Raw genomic sequence first — 23748 nt, forward strand, 5'->3', positions numbered from 1 at the left:
TACAAGTTATCCTATAAGAGGAGGGTTAAGCTGGATGTGGACTGTGTAACATCCTTTTTACTTCTTATTTCTCTGAAAGAGAAAACAAAGAAACAAACGTGTTTATGTATTACAACAGATCACAGCAGCTAAAAGTCATAATTGAACAGAATATTAATAGTGTCTTTGGAGCCAAACAGAAAATATGATTCTGGCTTAAATAATCAAAGAAGTGGATTTCATACTCACAATCGATATAGGACTTGCATTCACCGTTTTTCGGATTTTCGGAAAAAAGCCGTCTGCAAAAGAATTTGGTGAATTGCTGCATTATTATATTTGCTTACTGGGACGTCAGTGTACAGTATTTTTTTTGTTTCAAGCAGAATAATCAACAGATGTGATTAAATGATATATTAATGCAGCTGAGCCAAACTGTCCTACTGCAAGTGAGGTAAACGTACCTGCTGTGCTTTAAGCGGCTTGCTGTAAAAATCAGACTCTGCTGGTTGGTTTCCTCTTTGACTTCCATTCACCGCAACACCTGGGGGAGAAATTATCCAATATGCACTGCTGAACAGAGAATCATTCGGTAAAAGAAAATAAAGGACTCTCATTTAGCGCTGGTGAAACTCACTAGATCAAAACACAAGGCACTGGGGATTTGATTTAATAACACTTCCCGGAGGATTAATTTCCCAGCACTGCGACTGGAGCTCGAGAAACTACAATGGCATGCAAACACAGATTTCCTCTGCGCGCACTGAGATAAGTTTTTAAAGACTTACTTGCCGTGTGATGAACGATGTTGATTTTATCTGTAGGGAGAGAAGACTTTTTAAGCCATTTACAGTATACAGTTTAATACACTCATTTGTACCGGGGTTATTTATTCCATATACTTAATATTTTAAAGAAAACCAAAAAGTCTCTGCGATGACAGCACAGTTTAGCCCACATAGAATGTGAATATTTACCATAGACGCTGTCGTCTGCCTCTCTGTTGTTTATGATAGTGGCTCTCAGATGGCTCAGCTTCTGCTGTAGAGACAAAGATCAGTGCTTCAGTATTAGACTGACTGTACAGAAGGCATCCAGGTCTTTATACATTCTGAGATTTCCATGATGGATCCGTGTTATGTTTACACTGGCTAAGACAAAGAAAAGAGCACGTTTCACAGACTCATCATAAATCTTTCGGTGCTTTCGTGGAGGTCCAGTGGAAAACATACTGCAAATATAGTCCAAGTATGCAACAACAGAGCAGAACAAAAGGGTGGAGGTAGTTTTACTGACGATATTAGTCCGCAGACCAATAAATCTGCTCTCTGTACTGCACTGCATTTCAGAGAGCAATATACTTTTAACTGTTGATGATGTTGATGTTAAGGTGCTACCTTGATCATTTATCACTAAGTCTGTTATAAGATGTGAAAAGTAGTAAGAGTTAGTGCTGAAATGCCCAGGTGAAAGCTCCTTATATCAAATATTGAAAATTTGTGTAGCAGAACTGGTGACTCTTTAGTCGGACTTTGATACAGTGTGATCTCTGTTGCTCTACTCATTCTTCTCCTCGAGTCTTACATTTTGCAGGTATTGTGACTTGACTTCAGTGTTAGGCGGGAAACAAATTCCTTTAGCTTCTACAAAGGCGTCTACCGCTGTTTTACAACCTCATAACCTGTCTGTGTAACGCACAGCAGCGCACCGTAGACCAGACCTTATAACTTGCCTCAACAGGAAAAGCACAGGTGTTACTAATAACATTAAAAATGTGTCTCAAAAATGAGACGGTGAGCCAACAAAACCAGGACCCTGAAATAAAAGCAGGTACATGGAATTAGCGCATCATCTGTTTTATTATTTCCTACTCTGACGTGCCAGAAAGTATTAGGTGAAAAAGGTTTGTTAAGGCAGATTGAGCCCGAGCACTTCATTGTAAATTAACTGCAGTCCTGATGAAATTTACAGTACTGTGCGAAAGTCTCAAACCACCCTTCATGTCTTTATATTTTGCAGCAATTTATTCAAAAACCTGAAAACATAACTGGAAAGTGTATAAGGAGTTTGTGCAATTCTAACGAGCTCGAAAGTGAGTATTTGGCATGACCACCTTTATTTTCCTGCACACACACAACGCTCTGAGGCAAGCTGTCTTGTCAATAATCCTTTTTTTATCCAGGTAAAAATCTCATTGAGATTCAAATCTAATTTCCAAGAGAGACCTGGCATCATGGCAGCAAAAAGTCAAAACACAAACGCATAAGGGTGAAGTAGTCATCAGGAATAGTTCTCCAGGCTTCTTGAAGGACATTCAAAGCTCTTCTTTGGATGTTTTCTGCCTTTTGTTCTGTTCTCTGTCAAGATGATCCCACACTGCTTCAGTAATGTTGAGGTCTGGATTCTGGGGAGGCCAATACATGACTGATTATGTTCCATTATTTGTGTTTTCCTTTACCCAGTTATGCTTTTACTTTATTATCAGGGTGTTTGGGATCACTGTCATGCTAAAAAATTAAGCCCTTTTCAATCAAACACTTTTCAGGTTGAATTGTATGGTGGATCAAAATCTGATGGTACTTTTCTTTGTTCATAATTCCACCAATTTTGACAAGATCTACAACACCACTGGCTGAAATGCAGACCAAAACCATGACAGAGCCTCCACCCTGTTTTACAGATGGCTGTAGACTCTCACAGTTTGGATTCATTACTCTATAAGACGTCTTGCCACTGATTTTACGTCCAAATTGGCATACAGTCTCTTCCTGTTTCCCTTCCCTAAATAAAACTTCTTGACAGCTATCCTTCCACTGAAACCATTAGATGGAAGGTCCAGATGCATCTCATGTCCTGTGTTAGGTCTTTGGTGGATTATTTTTTTCTATTTCTTAAGGACTTAACTTTCTGTACTGCTCACTTTCTGTAGATAGTTTTTTTTTGTAGGCCTGTCACTTCTTCTTTTCCCCCCACTTCTCCAGTTTTTTGAAGTTTTTTATGGATGGATGGCACATCAAGCCAAGGCATGCCAAGTTTACGGCTAAAACCTCTTTGGGAATCACCTTGTTGGTGGAAAACTACATTCCTTTCCTACCCTGGTGTCCTAGTGTTGCACAGCTACCTGATAACGAACAGATACACCTTCCCATCATTCCCCTATCTGGAACTTAACAGCAAGTAACTTGTGTTGTGCTTCAAATCCTTCACTATAGCTGTTACAGTATTTTGATTGCACAAGTTTCACATTATTATTTATGAATTTATAAAGAATGCCAAAAAAATACTAGATAAAAATACCCCTCAAAACTGGACTGCGGAGCTATTAAAAACTGCTCTCCCTCTCTCTATCATTGCCTTCTTGGTTAACAACATAAGACGCCGATGCAGGGTAGCTTGCCGAAAGCTCTAGATTTGACAGACTTATTTTTTAAGGCACAACAGCTGAAACCACCCAGGTCATGTGATATGTGCAGTTTGGTGTTTGAAGAATGTGTGCGTAGAGGCTCCTCGAGTTGCAGGTGTTGACGAAATAGAGTAGCTACAGGAAAAAAACGACAGCCAGATATTGTAAACATCATTTCTGCTACTTTGTGGTGCGTAACAATACTAGAAAACAGTACCATGTCAAAATTTACATGCTGCTGAAAATAAGAAACCCTTCCCTTCAAATGTGAGTTTGTCATATTTTTGGCCCCTCTGGCTTCCTGTACAATTCATAACAGAAACCCTATTTTGAATCAGCGATTCTTCACTTCTTTCTTTTTTCTGGCCTACAGAGATCTTTAAAACCCGAGGGACTGTTTTCTTTATTGTGACACATGGTTCCCCAGATGCATACCACACTTGCCTGATTATTCAGTATTTGTATTGTATCGTGTGTGGACCTGCTTGCTTCTTTCAGATCCCTTCATGTGAGTTCGGTCAGAGCGTGCAGCGATCCTACCTGCTGCTTGGCATCCAAGTCTTTCTGAACGTGCTGCCAGTCGCTGAAGAGCTCGAGAGCCTCGTCCACAGTAAGCGAGCCTGCCTTCACCTGCTGCTGGAACTCAATGAGCTGCTGAAGCCCGTCTATCTGGTTTGGCACAAAGGTGTCGTAGGTGGTAGAGACACTGCCTTCTCGCCCGCGTGCTGCTGTAAACGACAAGCCCATAAAAACAATAAGCAGGAACGTTTCAACATGTTTACTGCTGTAGATTATAAAATAATCATAATGTAAGTCCTAAAATATCCACCCATAAATTAAATAGCTGATTTCTAGTTGGGAGAAGATAGAAGGAAGAAAAGCCCGAGTATAATACCAAAGCAGCTGGTATCCATAGTCGGGTAATGTGAGTTCGCTCGGCACATCTGTGATGTCTGTGAGTCACCGAGATTGTAAGTAATTTTCGTGGCGAGTGTGATGATCTGTGGACGTGTCATTCAGTGTCACTAATGGAACAGCGAGGCAGACAAATGGCTTCATCTCTCTGTAGGTGCTCACCATTGCAGTTCATCCTTTTTTTTAAACTTCTTAGCATGTGGCTTTGCTTAAATCATTTTATTGCCTTTTTTACTGCGTGTGTACCCATTACACTGCTGCTTTAATTACTGCCTTCCCCATGCTGATTACTGGAATATTAATCTGCTTAACAGAACACTACAAATTATTTCATAGCGTCTCCATTAACTTATATCATCCAGCAGGTAATTTTAATAGACAAAAAATTACAACAAAAAATTAGAGGAAAGTATTTATTAAAAAAATGATTGGCACATCTAATCTTAAGTGATGATATCAGTCGTAGCCAAAGAGGGAAATACAAGCAACTGTTTAAAGACATCACAAGCATGAAAAAAAGCATTAACTGCTTATTCTAGCTGCAGGGCTTGTTTGTTTCAAAGTTAATGAACTGCGACTGTCTGTCCCAAACAAAGCAAAGAGTAAAGCGGCAAAACATATCAAAGCTACTTGCATTAGTATGCAGGCGACTGCTTAGTCAAGCCTGAGAATAAAACCCTGATATATCTTCAGGATTATCTCAGCATGGGTCTGGAGACTGCAGATTTTTAGCAGGAAGTCTGCATCACTGAGGGCATGGAGTTTGAAAGATGCAGATGTTTGGATATCTCAGTGGTCAAAGCTTATTTAAAGCAGCACACAGGCAGAAATAAGGGAACGCTATCGGAAGAATGTCTTCATGCAGCAGTAGTTCATGGAGTTCTAGCTCTAGTTCAGGGGTCCGCAACCTGGCTCGCGCGCCCTTCAGCTGTGGCTCATGTGAGCTTTGAACGAAAAAATATTGCAAACTATACGAAACAATAGGAAAAAAGATTACATCTGTTATCCATCTGACTGTGTTGCGGCTAAAGAGGCTCTTTTGATGTTGAAGGTTGCCGACCTCTGGTCCAGTTTATACACACATATCCCAGAAGCCACTTTGTTGGTCCACTTGTTCAACTGTTCATTAGTGCAACCAATTTAAGAGTCCAGCCCAGTACTGACAGGGCGTACCTAATAAAGTGTGTATGCATTTAAATGATACCAACTGAAGGGCAAATTGTATATGATGAAACAGGATTAGCGCTGCTTTTTGTAAATGATCACATACGACTGGTTAGCACTGGTTTCCTAGTGATGTTATATAAGTTACAAATATTCAAGTAAAGTCCACGTACCTTAAATATTGTACTAAATGACTATTGTACACATTGATCACATGTTACTTATTGCTCTTATTACTATATATTACTCAACACCTACCTTGTTTAGAGGGAAGTGAGTACAGATCTCCATCGCCTGGTGTTTTCTTCCTCTGGAACACTGTTGATGCACAACAGTTTTATGTAACATTGTGCTAATAATGTGGTAAATATCTCTGTAATTTTCCACTAATTATCTTATTAGATAATACTACTAGAATGATGAAAACCAGATCTGAATCTTAAATTTTTTCTAATTTGTGCCTGCATTTTAACTGTCCTGCCACACGATGGAGCCATGATCTTATTTCAAAGCACCCTGCTTGTGGCTTGTTCGTAGCTTAGTTTAAAAAAACCCATCCAGCACTGTTTCAGAAATGACAAACGTAGTGACATCTGAATATATGTTTAAAAATCTCAAAATAAAAAATGCAGGATCTTGGCTCTTTGCAAAGAGACACAGTTGAGCTCTGAATTGAGTTAGACACTCTGAATGATGCTTTTGGTTTCCTGTCAGCGCTCTGAATGAAAGACTGCACTGTTTTAGCTGTCAGAGGCGGGGGAGCTGCGGCCGTGTGACCAACGCTGGATTTCAAATTCAGCATCCACACCCTGGAAGATAATCCCAGCCTCTGACTCCGTCCTCTGTGACAGCATCTCCTCTTTTCCACTTCACGCTCAAACACGACCTCTCTTTCCTGCCTCGCTCATAATACAAGCCCGGCTTTGTGGCTTCATTCGGCCTCGGCGTGTCCATGTATGTTGCATATGCAGAACTGCCTGCCCATGGGATTGAATTTCATTCACGTTTTCAGTCTCACTGAGCCCGAGATGTCGCTGCTAACAAAAAGAAGACTCCTCAGTGTTTCCACTTGTGCCGTGTTCTCCAATAACTGGCTCGTCGCCTAATCCTCCACCGAGCCTCATCTCTGCCCTCACATCTTTGACTGCGGTGGTGGGAGTTAGGGGCAAAATGTGATCCTTGTGTGGTTTGAAGCTCCTCTGTCTCAATAGATGGAAACCTCAAAATCCCTCTCCTTTCTCTTGTGCGCTCTGGGGACAAGGACGATGGAAAACATGTGTAATGACTTATTCTGGCTGACTTGGCCTTGATCTGGCCAAGATTGGTTGCAGATGGCAGCCCGGTAGTTCCCTCTCTATTACTGAGAGGATGGTTGGGGTGCAGAGAACTCAGTGGTGCACTCAATTCCTTGTTTTGCTTCGTAAATCCCACCGGGAACGGGGTCGGCTCAGTAGATACAAGCAAGCTCACTAAAGAAAAAAAAAGGGGAGCTATTTACTGAGCCGCTCTAATTAGTTTCGTCTATTTGAATGCACGTGAATGCGAGAGGCGGGCGTAATATTGTCTGCGGTAATAATTAATTGCGGCCCCGCGTGTTCATTTTTGCATTTGCGAGACGGAAAAAAGAGAAGCCACAGCTGTTTTAATGATTTATAAGCCTTGATAATACCAGTCACTTTTGGATGTTTCATCTTCATGAAATATTCACACAGCTGTAATTGAACAGTTAGGGACTGCGGGCTCTCAAGGCAGGCAAATGGGTCTTTCTCCAGACTCGCTCGTGTTTGTTTTGTGACGGGGAGCGACTATGTTCTTGCGGTTTCTGAAATCAAAACAAACTGCATCACAAAGCAAGCTCTCTTTTCTCTATTCAGCGCTCTGCAGCGCTCTGCTGATGGTGGCGATGCACATTCCAGGCCCTTCCTCCCCCCATCCTGCATAACTCAGAATCATAATCATCACTATTGTATCTGTCTGAATGAGTGATGCAAGAAAAGAGTCTCAAGTTACCTTGAGTGATGTAAGGGGTTTTGCTGTCCATCAACTGGGTGCCTTCAGGCCGGGGTGTGGGTGCTGGTGGGCGGTTGGCAATGACCACTGCTTTTGCTTTAGCTGAATTCAGGATGGTGTCGTATTCACCATTCACCCCCAGCGGTGCGTAGAGATCTTCATCCTCCCCCTCTTTTTCCTCCACCTGTTGCAGTTTCTGTGTGTCTGTGATGGAAAGATTCCCTGACACACAGAGTGTTTACTGCACTAAAGCCTCAGAATCTTAATGGATGCTGCACATGCCGTTTTTGTTTTGTTTTTTTGGCCACTTGTCATTTCACAGCTGATCAGAAGCAATGCTACACGATGTCCCCATCATTGAGGGGAAACGAAATGAAAGGAAACACAGTGTAATCATATGCCGGGGGGCATAAAACAATTCCATTACTGGCTTGCCTTCTGCCCTCCCTCCACTTCCCATCAGTTGCTCACTCACCTGCACTGCACATCATTTCGTACACGCTGGTATCGTCATTGTCCCCGCCTGAGCCAGACATATTCTGCAACAACAACAGAACACCGAGATGCATTTCTTGCGCCCGTCCAGGAGGCCACTTTAAAGGATATTTGTCTTGCATTGTGATACAGTGCAGCAAAATGTGGATTACTCCTTAGCTCGCTCTCCCTACTTTGCCCGCCGGCTCTTTTTCTCACCTGCGTTCTTAGGCTTAGAAATTGAAAGCTCAGAGCACAGATGACTCTCCACACACCACCACAGGCTGATATCTTCTTCCGTGCACTGATTTGATATTCAGCATTTCATGTCAGCTGTGACAAACGTCCAGATTATTAATCGAGCTTTCTCACTGCATCTGTTAGGACTTGTGGAAAAGCAATTTCAGGGGGCCATAATGTGAATTACAGAGGTGTGCTTGTTACCCCGCCTGCTGGCTAACAGAAACCCGTTTTCTCTCTGACAACAAAAGCTGCAGCAGACTAGGCCTCTTCGCTAATAGCACGCTGAGGGACAGACAGGGGTATGATCAGGGTAATTATGAAATCAGACTATCTTCCCTTTTCAGTCTAAACATGTCAGTTAGTGAGCAATTCAAGACCCCTTTGCTCCATATCAGACCGCATCTATAATTAGGATGAGAAACAGATAATGATTTGCTGCCATATTTCAACTTCTGATAGAGATGCACATTCTGATATGGCTAACAGAAAAAAAACAGACAGTACCACTACATTTTTAAATAAAAACAGCTTTTACTGCATTGTAGCTTTTCCATCGAAAGAGTGAATATGCAATAATATCTACTGATTACAGCTGACCCCGCTGCTGCTTTACGAGGATACATTGTGAATGCAGCAATGTAAATCTGCAGAATGCATGAGATACAGCTCATTTGGATCAAAACATCCACCATATAACCCGCCCTGCTGCGTGTGCCGTTCCCAAGCAACACAGCAAATCATGACTCAATTAGAATATTGCACTGTTCCGAGTACTGCAAATTACACATTGGCTGCCATGAATGCATTACTTAACAGTAGAGGTTCATAACAAGCCCAACAGGTGGAAGGGACGGGTTAATTACCACCACTCGATCATTGAATTTTAATAGTCAGATGCTGTGCCGAAGCACAGTGTGGTATTTTCAGGGGTAGTTCTGGACCGAGGAGGGGTATTTGTTTACTAACCACAAATGCTAAATCATTTTAAAGATGCCTGAAACTGCAGAAGCCCCATTCATTCCAGACAAATTCAATATGAACTGCCGCAGTCCAGACAGTATACATCTAACATGGGATAAGGGCCGTAAATCTGCCTTTAACGGCTGAAATGGCCAATTCACAAGCTTGCTCTTCGCTCGGCTCTCAGCTTTAGCGTGCTCGCTATCTTTTTGCATACTGGTGTCAGCATGGGAGTGTTTGATGTGTGGCAGATTGCAAAGTGTAAAGCTGAACATCACACAAGTGCTGTGCAGTTAAAAATCTGTCCAACTTGTTGTTTTTTTTGGCATAGAACAGCTAGTTGAGCTGGCGAATAAATACTTCACACTTCTGTAAAGCTAATTTTGCTCAGGAATGTGTTACCTTCGCACTTTTCTTTTCACACAAAGCCAAACATGTATTATTGAAGGCTAACACAGCAAGCATAAATCAGTTGTGCTTACATCAATCTGCTGTCAGTGGCAATGCTAAGATGTCGGTTACATGTTTACCATAGTTGACCTATTCTTATATTAAATAACAAACAACTGGGAATAATGTTCCAGAGGGAGAAGGTTTTTTTTTAAACCAGCATTTTACTGTAAAGAAAATGCCTACTTTGATATATCAATAATTTATCCTTCTTTAAAGGTGACTTGATGCTAAGTGACTGCCCCAAAACTAAATTAAGCTAGCACTAGCTTATGTTAGCGAAAGTGCGTATCAGACAGATACTGATAGTGACATTTTCTAATGGCTCATCATATGTGTTACTTTGTCCTGAATGAGACTATTAATTATTTGTTCATTGATTTCCATGGCACTCGCATGGCATACAGTTAGCATCTCAGTGTATACCTGAAACGCCGCTAAAGAAATGTGTAAAGCTGCACGTGGGTGTTCAGATGAACTCGTTTTCTGTTAGTTAGAAGGCATGTGGACTAAGGAACAGTGAGAAGAAGAGACTATGCAAAGTAAAAGCTTGACTAGAGTTGTAATATTCACTGAAAACATTATACAACATTAACACTTTAGAACTTTTATGTTACTACCAACATAAGTCGACTGTAACATAAGCGTTATTGTACAAAAACTCATCCATTCATCTATTTTCTTCTACTTACCCAATTCAGGGTTGTGGCGATTCACGCTCACAGCTATGGGCAATTTAGAATCACCAGCCCAACAGGTGGAAGCCCAATTAACCTAACCCCACTAACTTCATGTTTTTGGACTTCGGGAGGAAGCCAGAGTACCCGGAGAGAACCCACACAGACACACGGAGAACGTGCAAACTCCACACAGAAAGACCTAGGCCACATGGTGGATTCAAACTCAGGACGTTCTTGCTGTGAGGCAAGAGTGATAACCACCAAACCACATTACTTTAACCAAGTATACCCCATATCATAAATACAGTTTGAGTAAGTTTGAATCTAGTTGTGATTTCACTGTGTAGAGATCTGTGTTTCCACAGACGTGCATTAGAAATTAGAGTGCAGAGGTGCTTCAATGGATAGCCACTGCCATATCTACGCATATATGTCTCTATCAGTATTTACCATACTATGCTGAATAACATCGTCATGCCAACATTTGCTAATTAGAAACAAAGTCGAGAGATTCATCATGTAGGACTGTGAGATAAAACAACAACAACCTAATCTGTTTCACTAGAAACTTTGTCAAGCTGACTGAACGATGTACGAATTCAGGGGATTGCTAAATTCAGGCTTCTTCAACCTGTTAATATCTGCAAAAGCTTTTGATGGAGCTCCATCCAGTAGCTGATATATTTCAAGTGTTTCTAAACCAGCTATGCTAGTCCGGAGGAATAAGTGCTTGGTGAAGTGCAATGGATATGCAACATATAGTCTGGTAATGAGTGGTAAAACAGCGTTTTACTTGAGGAATATGCAAATGTTAAGCAAATCTCTGGAGCTGACGCATATTACCGTGCAGTTACTAATAAACCAAACACCTTATGCAAAATATGGTCAGCTGATATAACAAATCTCACGACCAGAGTCTAGGACGTCACCTAATTTGGATTTTGTGAATTTGAATAGGTGGATACACGAACAACACATAAAACGTTCTTTGTAGCCTTCGGGTGGTGAAGTTGCTAGCTGATTTGTATTTATCGAGTTGTGCTCTGCACTCAAAGCGCACACAGTGAAATCTTGCAGCATGAGCACAGAGTCCATCGAAATGCCAAGTGACACTCAGCCAGATTTGTGACCCAGTTCTGAAATATTAAATAAGGAATATGCTGGCTTGTGTAAGTAATTGAGTGAGCACATTGCAGTCTGAGGACATAAACATTGTTGATACCAGCGGAGCATTTTCTATATTTGTATTCTAGTTATGCTCTCCCTGAATAATTCAGCTTTCCCCTCTGGAGCAGTTCACAGCTAATTAACAAAGAAGTGTGGTGCCGGGGCAGACTAGTGGATCTAACGCAGGCCCTGTGAGTGATTCGGCCCGTCTATGAAGCAGGGGGCCAATCCATCTAGGATTTATTGACAGAGTGCTGCTACGCTGACGCCCAAATCACTGATGCATCATGGGTTGATTAATTGGAGGTGGTGGGGGGAAACACTGCAGATGATTTAATGAACCGAGAACAAAAAAAAAGGAACAAAACCCACAACACAATCATGGCTCTCATAATTTCTCCTCCAGGCCACATGCAAGCACAGTATGTGTTGTTTTTAGCTGTCAAGATGAATACCCTCCAATAAAAACTGCCAAGAAATAACACTTTCGTCTGTGTGCTGTATCTGATGTCTGTTAGGTTGTAGCTATAGACTCCTTTTTGATAGACCTCCGTATGACTCGACCGCTCCTCTGTCAGTTCCGCTCCAACGACTTATTGTACACTCACAGCGAGCACCCGCTAGACCGCTCTGATCGAACCTCGCTCACTATGCACTCACTCTCAATTAGCAGCGTTGCCAGGGGGATAAATACATTTGCAACAGCTGTTGGAGTGCCAGGGCTTTCTATAGGTTAGGCCGAGGCATTAATAAAGCAAAAATGTTTTCGACATCATAAGGAAAGATGAGGGGAAATTGACATTTTCTGACTGAGCATTAAGTATGTCTGAAACAACCTGGTTGTAATTTGTCTGATTGGCTGCCGTAGCTTTTATTTTTTCCTCTGTTTCTTTTTTCTTTGTCTTCTGTGCCTCCCTGTCTGTGTCTCTTACCTCCTCTTTTATTTTGAAGTATATTTTCTATGTTGTTGTTCTTTTGTTTGGTATATCTGTGCTTCATTCCTCTTCCCCACAGAGTGTATTTAGTTTGTGCTGTCACATGAAGCTGGTTATCTGCTTGATAAGATAACCCAGAATTTATCGATCTAGCTATGAGTGTGTTCACATAAAAAGGGGGTGACATCTGACCAGTCACAAACGGATAAGGATCTCTGGAACATAACCTGTTCTGGAGCAGGTGATGTCTGCAATCTCTTAAGAGGTTAACAATATGAAAACACACAGTTAGCCCTGAAGTTACCTGAATAAGCCCAAAGCTCATCATCTTCTCTTAAGCTGATTTTATTTTTATTCCTTTTGTGGGGATTTTTGTGTTTTTCAATTCAGTTTTATTTATACAGCGCCAAGTCACAAAAACAGTTGCCTCAAGGCACTTTATATTGTAAGGTAGACCTATATATAATAATACATATGGAGAAAAACCCAACAATCATATGACCCCCTATGAGCAAGCACTTTGGCGACAGCGGAAAGGAAAAACTCCCTTTTAACAGGAAGAAACCTCCGGCAGAGCCAGGCTCAGGGAGGGGCGGGGCCATCTGCTGTGACTGCTTGGGATGAGAGAAGGAAGAGAGGATAAAATACATGCTGTTGAACGTCCTGTCTCCTTCCCCTCGCCCGCAGTGCTGCCCTTAACTAATCCTGGTTCTGTTCAACTTCCTGTTAAAATTGAGTTTTTCCTTTCCGCTGTTACCAAGTGCTTGCTCAAAGGTTGTTGTTTTTTGATTGCTGGGATTTTCTCTGTATTATTGTGGGGTCTTTACCTTTACTATACAAAGGGCTTGTTGTGATTTGGCGCTATATATACATAAATGTTGATGTTTCTATTCAGGTTTTGAGGTGTCTCTCTCTGAAACACTATTTGTTTTCATAAGAATGAGTGCACCTCTGTGGACATTTGTGGAAAACATACTTATCCTTACTGATACAAAATAACACTTTTATTTAGAGCTTTAGGTAGGAAGATTTGGTAACCTCACTTAAGAAGCTTGTGGGTATCATGAGCAATCAAACCTTGCTCAAAATTGATGTTCGACTACCTCACAACAGTGTACCAAAGATATACCGCTCCGGCTAAAATGAATACACTGAAAAGCTTTTGAGGTTCACTGACAGCAGATGTGCAATGTTGTGTAATATTTGCATTACACACTGGAAAAAAAGGACCCGCTGACCTTTCTGTAACACTGGGTGCGTGATGTGTGTTTTTGCTTTGTTTTTTGGTTTTGTTTTGTTTTTAAATATATATATAAATAATGTCCTCACGGCCTAATGAAATTAGTATCGGAAAGAACATTGTGATCCTACAGGTTTATCAAGTAAAGTGAGGTAGGTGCACGCAAGGAATCTATTAAATATGGATTACCTCTAATTAGCGCGTGAGAGGCTAACCTGCGGCTCAGGCGCGAGCGCGTCTGCACAGCGAAGTGGAAGGTTGAGCGGGAAGATGATCTCCGCATTAACATGACAAAATGGCAGCTGTTACGCAAGGACATTTTTAACATCAGCGGCCGCATTAATTGTCTGAATGTATGCAGACGACCTGTGCTGGGAGCCATTGTGCACGCATGAACAAACACCGTCTTTCTAATCTCTGTGGGGGTGTTCCATTAGGAACCTCACAGGCCAGATATATTGAAGATGGGAGGAGGGAGCCCACCATCCATGTGCTAACTGAGTCATGATCTGGATATAAAGACGCAAGTTAGGAGGGAGTGTGTTCGCCCCTCCTCGCTTTCAATCCTTCCTATTCTCTCCATTCCTTTCATTATTGATAAGGGACCAGTCACTTATTGTCCTGCTGCCGTACTCATTTCAGTAAGAGCATTCCTAAGTGCTGCACTGCTTACCCCGGCTTTTAGATCTCAAGAACAAACGTCTATCTTGCTATTTTCCTCAACTGTCAGCAAGTAACTGGAATTCAGCTTACCTAAAATGACATCCAAGCAGCTCTGTAACAATGATTAATGGATTCACAGCTTTTTATTAAAATTAGAAATCACTGAGCCGGAAAGCTGCAATCAGATATTGTGATTTTTCTAATAATGTCTTATGAATGTCTTGTATCTATGGAAGGTTAATAAGCCAGAAGCATGATCTAACTTGTTGCAAGGATCAATTCCACATGGAATAAGAGTCAATATGAGCCCAGAAGATGAAACGCACACAGCGAGAGTGAAAGAAGTCTTATAAGGACGTAGTTACCAGCATCTCTTTCAGTATGACGTGAACCTCTGTGTGGCCGTGACTCTTGGCAATCTGAACGGGAGTCTGTCCGTGACGATTGGCCGTGCGGAGTGTTCTTACAGCACCTGGACACTGCAGGAGGAGGCTGGAGACATTTCTGAAGCCGTACCGAGCGGCAAAGTGGAGGAGCGAGGGCACCTCTGCACGGTGGAGCTCTGCGGGGGATGTTTGAGAGTTTAGGTCTTGGAAAGGAATTTCCATCCATTACATTAAGGCTGAAATTGAAAATGAGCTGCTGTATCACGTAATAGCAGCAGATACCTCTGCCTTGTGATAACTTGACGGCGATCTAGTGCAATGTGGGTAATCTAACACATCCAGGAGCGTCAAAGAAAGACAGCTTGGAGGTACTTATTGACCTGTTTGTCATGGCAACATTTCCCTGTGCCCTTTTCAACAGAGTTAAGAATCAATCTCAGTGGCTGATGAAGCCATCAATCTGCCACATAATGAGCCAAGTAATAATGGAAGGCTTTTTTTCCCCTTTCAAAGTGGATACTGCGCTTGATGCAAGTGGGACCTATTTCAGCTGTGTGCATTATGTTGAATTCACGTCATTGCTTCAAGACATGGCCAGGAAAGAGAGAATTAGGTAGACATTATAGTGCAGCAATGCGGCACCTAATATAAATGGCCTGATCTGACACTTTCTGTTGTCATAACCTGCCGCAGCTTGTATCAGCTACACGTTAGACGTATTGATTTGTAGCTTCTGTCTGAAGGAAAAATGTTTTCCACACAATTAGGGATCGTGTAACTACTGTGGTTTGGACTGTGGATCTTCTGACAATCAAACAAGAGTTTTGTTTTTATACATTTTATATACCAGGTTGGGTTTTTCTGTCTTTGCGATTACTCAGCAGATGCTTTTTAATGTAAAGTTCAGACTAAGCAATCCACCATGGAGAGCTGTACCTCTTTCAGGTGCGTTTTCACACTGCAGTCCTTGAAAGCCTCCCGTGGGCATGTTCTCCAACAGCATGGAGGCCAGTTTCTGATCCAGCGTGTTCACAGAGGACACCTGAAAAGCCTGAAATGCAAACACAGTCTAGTGAGTAATGGCTGTAAAGAAAAGCTTGCAGCCTTTTCTCTTAATGACCAGGCTGGAGGCCTTTTTTGTTTTTATTTGATGAACGAATTAAACATATGGATTAAAAAAAAGTACAATGGAACTGTTGTTGATGTTATACTGAATTTACAGTAGAGAGACCATAAAAGTGCCAGGTTGATTTTTAACCACACACACATCAGAGGCATGTCCGGGCCTTTAGTTTGAGATTGTCTTGGCAAATTCTTCTGCTGGCGTGCCTCGAGTGTGCCTCTTCAGCAAAAGGGATCTAATCAAATCAAGTGTTCATGGCTCCAAGACAGCTGAAACCTGCTGTCCTTTAATTTCAGAAAGGAGATGGTGAATGGTTGTTCATAAAACACCAGAAGAAATATGCTGATTCAATCTAATGGATGTTTTCCCACATCTTTGTACTTTTAGGCTGTGTTCTGAGGTAGTGATTGACTAATTTTGATGAGTGAGTTGCATAATCGTGAGTCACTAAGTAGCATTGCGCAGTACCTCAGAAGAGTTACTTCTATTGTTAAGGGGGAGTCTGGAACAGCAGTTAAAAGTGCTCTAAACATGAGTAAGTTAATGATTGACTGCAGGTATTTAAATATATTTGCAAGTGTTATATGTTTGAAGTCCCACTGCTGTTTCTGTGCACACATATAATGTGAGCTAAGAGCCAGTCTTTAGTACAATTATTTAGTACAAAAACCAAATGTTTTCTTGTTTTAATGGTTCCTCAATTTAATTGTCCACCTCTGTAAAAATAGTTAGAAACAGACTCTAAAGAAAGGATGCGGAAATAGAAACAACAGAGATCATTGATGTATGTATAATGAGGAAAATTTCCCAGTTCAGCACTAATCCTTTCTGGGGGAAGTAGTGGAATTTCCCATTTTAAAACTCAGATAAGGCATTTATTCTTTATTCTTTACCCACATATCATTTATGGCTTTACCTGACACATGAAATCTACAGGGTCTGTTACCCTCGAGAGCAGACACGCGATTTCTTCGATGTTGTTGTAGTACTGCAGCTGTGCATCATTCAGCGGTGCTCCACCGCTGTAGACAGTCACTCCTACATTTCCTGCTGGAAAATCTTCAGTAAAAACACACAGATAACACACAGGCATGGTCAGAGAAGATACTAAGATTTTTGTGTGTGACCAAGTTGTTATCACGTGCCAAGAAGTTACTTTAGCAAACAGCCTATTATCTTGGTTCAACTATTTAGTCCCTTGTATACAAAGATAAATGACTCATTCAAAGAAGATCACTTCGTAGGACTTTAGAGGCTTCACACAAGACAGAATAAAGCTTCATTAATCATACAGTCATCACAGTATTTTATTGTTTTGTTCACCTGGGGCGCTGACACATAGGATCCTTTCATTCCAGCGGAGAGGCTTCACTCTTAGCGTCCGACTCTTACCCGTAAACTCAACTTCAGTGTCGGAGCCAGCCACCTCATTTTTTAGAAGAATGAACACTTCCATAGAGCTCTACCAAACAGACAGTACACACGTTACATGTGCTTTGTGAAAAAAAAGGTTTACTAATGACTAGATGAGTTTCTCACCCCACAGGGAACTCTGGAAGGAACCACCATAATGCTGGATCTGGCGCTGTCAGCTCCAGACAACTGCATCTGCACCCCCTTCAGCTCTGATGCTGATGGTTTGTGTGTCATGGGGTTCATATTTGCTGCTGAGGCTGAAAAAGATAGACACTCAATAACATGCTGAACTATGCACTGAGAATTTCTACAAAACACATTTTTCAAATAGCAGTAGCTATCTGAAACATGTGTTTTAGTTACTGGAAGATCCCAGATGGTTGTTCTGCCACTTTGGCCCGAGCTGTAATATCTTGCCGACAGTCAAAGACATTGTCAAGGTTGTCGACAGCATTATAGAGCCACTGGTGGTTAGCAGAGAATGAATTCCTGTAGCATTAGGATAAGTTTCTTGCAGTCGATTTTGTGGAAATGTCTAAGCATGTACCTATACTGACTCTGTACAGCACCACAGTGGATCTCTCAATATGTGAACTCTCAATATGAGGTCTGCTGGTCATACTGTTTTTCTTTGTTTCTTCAACCATCGTTCCTAGATCTGCTTCACATTTGATAATCAGGTGCTGGAGATAGTAAGGCAGAAGGTTGCAGCAGTTCACATTGTCACCATTATGCTCCCGACTCTTAAAAACCTTGCCACCTTGGAAACACACTCATCTGCTGCCTTTAGAAACCTCCTGCCAAGCTTGCCTACTCATTGGTTCTCACTAACCCACTAACTAACCTGCTCACCAGCCAACCCACAATCTGCCTATTGCTCTTGCTTACATTGGCTTTGCCACCAGCTTCCCACAGACCATCCTCATAACTTCATTCTGATAATCTCCTCTCTGGCATCTTAGGCAGTTTCTAGTCTTCCTAGAAGACTAGTGGACATCGCGGCAAATTGCTGACAATGCTGAGAGAAACTGTAAATAAACCCAAGAGCTATATCTCAGATTCTATGTGCCTCAGTTAGCATGCTAAATGTTAAAGGTCATGACAGTGCAATTATAAAAAAAAAAACTGAGCAAGTGTGATTTGTTTGGTGGTTGTTTGGTGGGGTGGTTAGGAGAAAGGCTCGTGTCTCTAAAGGAACATGGCAGCAATGCTTAGGTCTACAAAGTTGCATCTGAACAAAACAAAAGAGTTCTTGAATAAGGTCCTTTGAACAGATGAGACTGACATGGAGGTGTTTGGTCATAATGTGCATGTAATACGTCATCCATAATGCGTCATGTTTGGAGAAAACCAAGTGTATCAACACCTCATGCTAACTGTCAAGCACAGTAGTGGAGGGGTAATGGTTTGGGCTTATTTTGTAGCCATGGGATCTGGGCAACATGAAGTCATTGAGTTGACCATGAACTTCTCTGTATACCAAAATATTACTTAAATAGGAGGCTATCTGTCATGCAGCTAAACTGGCTGAAACTGAGCTACACAACAGGATAATGATCCCCAGCAGAGCAGCAGAATAGTTGATAAAGAAAAGGATCTATCTGCTGGGCCAAGTCACACTCCAGACTTAAATCTGATTGAAATGCTGAGTCCTTAAGAGAGCTGTGCATAACAAATGCCCACAAACCACAATGAATTGAAGCAACGTTATAAAGAAGAGGGTGCCGAAATTCCTCTATAATGACTTGAGAGACTGAAAAATACATACAGCAAACAGTTAATATAGCTGCTAAAGGTGGTGCTAAAAGCTGTTGAATCGTGGGGTGTAATTTTAAGACCTGGTGAGAACTTGATGTTGATTTGCTGTCATGTCCTAACATGTAAAACCTGGAAAAACTGGCAGAGGCTGTACATTGGTTGTATGGCTGCCAGGGGAATGAAGGCAATGATGTTTACTGATGATGTGACTGCTGACAAAAGTAGCAGGATTTGTGAAGTGTACAGGGTTATGCTCTCTGCTCAGATTCAGCCGAATGGCTTATGACCTAAAGCATACTGCAAAGGTTTTCTCATGGCAAAGAAGTTGACAGTTCTTCAATTATCAGGTCAGCTGCATGTATACTTTGTCAGGTATAATACTGGGATAAAAATACTGTATGAGCATGTTAGCATGCTAATGCTAGCCCTTTGCTCAAAACATCGGTGTGCTCAGAAGAAACTGATAGACCTGCTGCCATGGTTACATGATGTTCTCTTGTCGTTTACTTACCTAACCTAGCATGGTAAATAGAGTTTTTAATTTGATGATTTCAAATGTGTTTGAAATAGAAAATCTAAACTCTCCTTTTTCATTGGAAACAGCCTGACGCTGATGCATGTAGGTACAGAAACCAGTAAAGAAGTACGCTTACTTTACGTGGGGTACGCACTTATCAAACACCCACATGTCTGTTGCATGTGTCAACAAACAAACAGCTTCATCCTGCATTAATAGTGAAGGTGCTTCTGGGTTAAAGTGTAACTGTTTATAGGCTCCCGCTCTGAACCACTTCTCTGTACCGCTGCAATGAAGCAATGCTGTAAGTGCTATTGAATTTGCATGGCTCACAATGAGTAATCAGTGGTGTCTGAATTTGCATCAAATGTTCCTCCTGCTCCCACACCTGTTTAAATAGAAGCCCACTCCTCCACTTTATGGTTTTATACAAATAGTGTAATTAGGAAAAAAACGGGAAAGGAGGCAGAGGATAATTGGCGGGGCAGATGAGGACATGGTAGTGATACACGCAGTTTCACCAAAGATGTCTCTGCAGCTGCTCCTAACAAATATTGGATCTTCAAAATGCACAATTCTCATGAAAAAAAAACTGAGTAAACAGGTTTCCAAGCTGCTCAGGCATTCTAGCAAATAACGAGCACTCGTCTCTCCTCGCATTTATTACAAGGGAACAGCAAGGACATTTGTCCTAAAGGAAGGGCAGGTTGAAAAAGCTGTTCCGGGTTTTCAAAGCTGAGATCAGCACTGAGCCAAAAAACATGTTTTTAACTGTTTGTTTTTAACTGTCATGCATTGAGATATTTTGCATGCTATTTGAATTCAAATTCAAACCTTAAACTTCAAACATAATTTTTAGAGAAACACTAGGTAGCGTTAAGACTGGAATAACAGTTGGAATGATGTTGAGCTCAAAATATGAGATGTGACAGAGTTGCGGGGTATTTCACACCTGACTGGTTCATGAAATAAGATCAGAGACCTCATGGGGTGGCAATGATAAAAGATACCAATAGTTCAGTTTTACTCATTATCCACTCTGCAGGAGGTGGTTGATTTGCTTTTACCCATTCTTTTGCACTTTAGCCAATATTAGCATTCCTCAAGTCCTATAATCTTCTACCAGGCTAAAGACAATGGTGCTAACACAATATATGGTCAGTGATTTTAAAAAGATTCCATACCTTTTCTCACAGTGTCCATCACAGTGGACAGGTACTCAGAGGCGTCTTGTTCACTAGAGATCTGCGTGCACTCATCACCGTTCAGAGGCACCAGCTCTAGCAGGGGGTTCAGGCTCTCCACCCCACATAGCAGAACCACCACATGAGCCGCAGGACTCAACAGGCGTCCCAGGAAGAAGCGTTTCATCGGGCAAAGACCCTCCAGCAAGCCCTTGGAAAGGATTAGGAGCTTGCAGGTATACTGGACGAGCCTCAGGAAATCACCCTTCGGACTGGTCGCTGCAGCAATGTCATAGCAGCAGATCCCAGCCTCTGAGATGGGACCAGTGAAAACTGACTGTAGGTAGGTAGCCCATTGCTTTGCCTCAGTGTCGTAGACGATCAGCAAATCCCCAGCTATATGAAGAAAAAACGTTATGGTTTCAGTATTTTATGAAACAACATTATCTAGACTTTTCTGGAGCTGAGCCACATAGAGGTAAACTGCCAAAGTAATCCCTGTTTATTTAAATATATAAAAACAAGTGAAATACAGAAATTATTGATCTGGTGATGACAACAAAATCAATCAAAAAGCATTAACTACAAAAATCACATACTACACAATCATTTTTCACTATCCAAGATAAAATAGTAATAATGGGCTAATTAATAAATAATATGAAAAAGTAGCCTACCTGTGTGGCTCATGTCTGCGGTGCTGCTTGTGTGCAAGGCTGACTTCACAGTAACTGGATGGCTATTGTCAGGAGGCGTGCAGATAAGAGGCTGTTTCCGTGCCAAAGCAGACAAAGACTCAGCTATGATGACCAGGAAAAAGTTAGGCTTTGATGTTTTGCTTAAAATATACATAAATAGTTGCTTGATATACGCTATGAAGTTAGTCTAATTGAGAAGTTACACAACTTTTTACTTTTTGTCCTTTAACGTGATTTGAAATTTCCCAACAGACCATAAGAGATAAGGACATCAGAGGTTTAGTTTTGCTCTTAAAATGATGCTGACACCATAAAAGCTGGCGTGTTGTGCGTAAAAGGGAGTTATAAATTTATAGTCATAAAATAATAAATAAAACATGATGCTGAGGTAATGGAGTAAACATTATCTAAAGAGGGCGGCACATTAAGATGAAAAAGATTGTTGTCAGTGTTTGTTTACATCTTTCATGCTGAAAAATCTAATTTGTGTGGAGCGTTTTTGAGTATCACCTTATCACGTTGTATCGTAGACATGCCAAATAAATTTTATGGTATCCCTTATAAAGACAAAGTAGGCATTCAGGTAAGCGAAAGAGGAAAACAGAAACCAACAAAAGGTCATCGTCAAGCAGAGCTTGAGTCACAGACTTGACCGGAGTTTAATTAAGCCTGGGTACAAAACAAAGTGTTAGAACCCGAGGCGTGTTAAAATTAATGATCTGATGTGAATGCCTCCCGTACAGCCAGAAGTTTAAAAAAAGAAAAGGATTGTCTGACCTACCAGGCGCAAAGCTTCTCATTGAGAGAAATGTAAAAGTTAGGGCTTCATTAACTGCCTCCACCTGCCAAACAACTGACTCATACCACACAGGTGTCTCATTAATAGCAGTTTGCAGCCGTTTATGTCCTTTCAGTGTTAGAGGGGCGACTGAAATGTACAAGTCGAGAAAATGAGCAGGTGAAAGTTGAGGTCTCCTTCATGCAAATCACTGGCTCCGTCTATCTGGTGACTCACCGGCCACAGATCTTCCTGTTCCTGTACACGCAGATCCAGACTGGTTCACTCAGATTTATTCATTTGTTTTTATTATCGTTATTTTTTTGTTGCCAAACTACGCTGATGAAACCACTAAAACAGAAAACTATTGTATTCTGTATGAACTATTCTGCATTTGGAGGAAGCCCAGCTGAACATAGTTGACAATGAAGCGACAAGCACCTAAAAACATGTAGTCAAATAAAAATGGCCTTAAACCTGACCTCAGATCAATGACTCACTGTGTACAAACACGTGAAGCTGCAGATCCTGTCCTGAGGGTGGTGCCAGTGGGAAAGACATAGAGTAGTTGAAATTAAAAACAAAGGTTTACCTTCATGGAACAATGAATGTTCCTATCATTTTCTTTTAATTAATTTATTTATTTATTTTCAGAAAATGTGTCTGTTAGATAGGGCAAAGTACAGACAGGTGAAAAATATAAAGAAAAATCAGTATAAAAAGGTCTTTCCCGTATGTGTTCAGCTGGGCTGAGATCCAGTCGCTGTGAAGACTGCCCCTCATAACCTGTATGAGGGGTTACTGACATCAGAATAAAACAGATTCTTCATATGATTAAAATGATCAATAGGAGCAGTTTTATATTGATTTCCTTTGATCGTTCCCTCTGGGGAACATGTATACCCAAACCTGGCAACCACATTACCCTGGAGCATAACAAAGTCATGAGAACCTTTCACTTTAAGGGTCAAAGGTGAATTCTTTGTCTTCACTTTGTCACATGCTATCTTTGCAAATATTGATTTATTGTCCCAGGGTTGTTGCAAGAGGATGCACATGGAGAATCTGATGTAGAAAGGTCAGGGGGACCTCTTATATATAAGCATTAAGGAATCCTTTACTTCTCAGTTACTGTGAGAATATTTTGCTATAATCTCATAATATAATCTCATATTTTACTTCTGAATTTTTACTTACGTCACAACATGCAATGAGACTTTTTTTTAACTATTATTCAAATCTGCTTTGTTTTGTTTTGTGTGTAAATGACTTGTTAATATATTTTTAAAGCTAGCTAAACAGGTGTAAATCTTTTGAGAGCTAATTTCCAGCTGTTTCACCAATCTTTTCAATATGTTGACAGAATGTTTCAGTTTTTATCTTTTTTTAAAATTTAAATCGTTAGGGACTGTTTATTTGTGCACTTTAACCAGTGTATACATTCATATTCATCCATACCAGTTATTAATACCAGACTGACACAGAAACAGCCCTTTGATGAAAGTGGATGTACGGGCATAGGCAAACTGTCACTCTCGACCAATGGGCGAAGCCGCTGTCACCACGAGGCGGGTCTTGCGAGTCAGCACGTTTGAGTGCAGACTG

At 41.2% G+C, this 23748-nt stretch overlaps 1 protein-coding gene across 1 annotated transcript; it reads right to left on the minus strand.

Moving 5' to 3' along the window:
• Nucleotides 1-248: 248 nt before the first annotated feature.
• LOC146675181 (B-cell scaffold protein with ankyrin repeats-like) lies at nt 249-21357 on the minus strand. The gene is made up of 15 exons (XM_085402468.1): nt 21345-21357; nt 20668-21063; nt 17332-17465; nt 17116-17254; nt 16709-16851; nt 15606-15720; nt 14649-14845; nt 7947-8010; nt 7472-7693; nt 5720-5779; nt 3923-4110; nt 957-1020; nt 768-797; nt 444-523; nt 249-281 (listed from the first exon to the last, which is right to left on the minus strand). Exons 1-15 carry the CDS (start codon nt 21355-21357, stop codon nt 249-251), a joined length of 1878 nt encoding a protein of 625 aa, XP_085258594.1.
• Between the last annotated feature and the right edge of the window lie 2391 nt (nt 21358-23748).

The sequence above is a fragment of the Rhamphochromis longiceps genome, linkage group LG3, assembly GCF_057381845.1.
Source record: "Rhamphochromis longiceps isolate RC_006_pf linkage group LG3, R_longiceps_female_GT1.1, whole genome shotgun sequence".
NCBI classification, from domain to species: Eukaryota; Metazoa; Chordata; class Actinopteri; order Cichliformes; family Cichlidae; genus Rhamphochromis; species Rhamphochromis longiceps.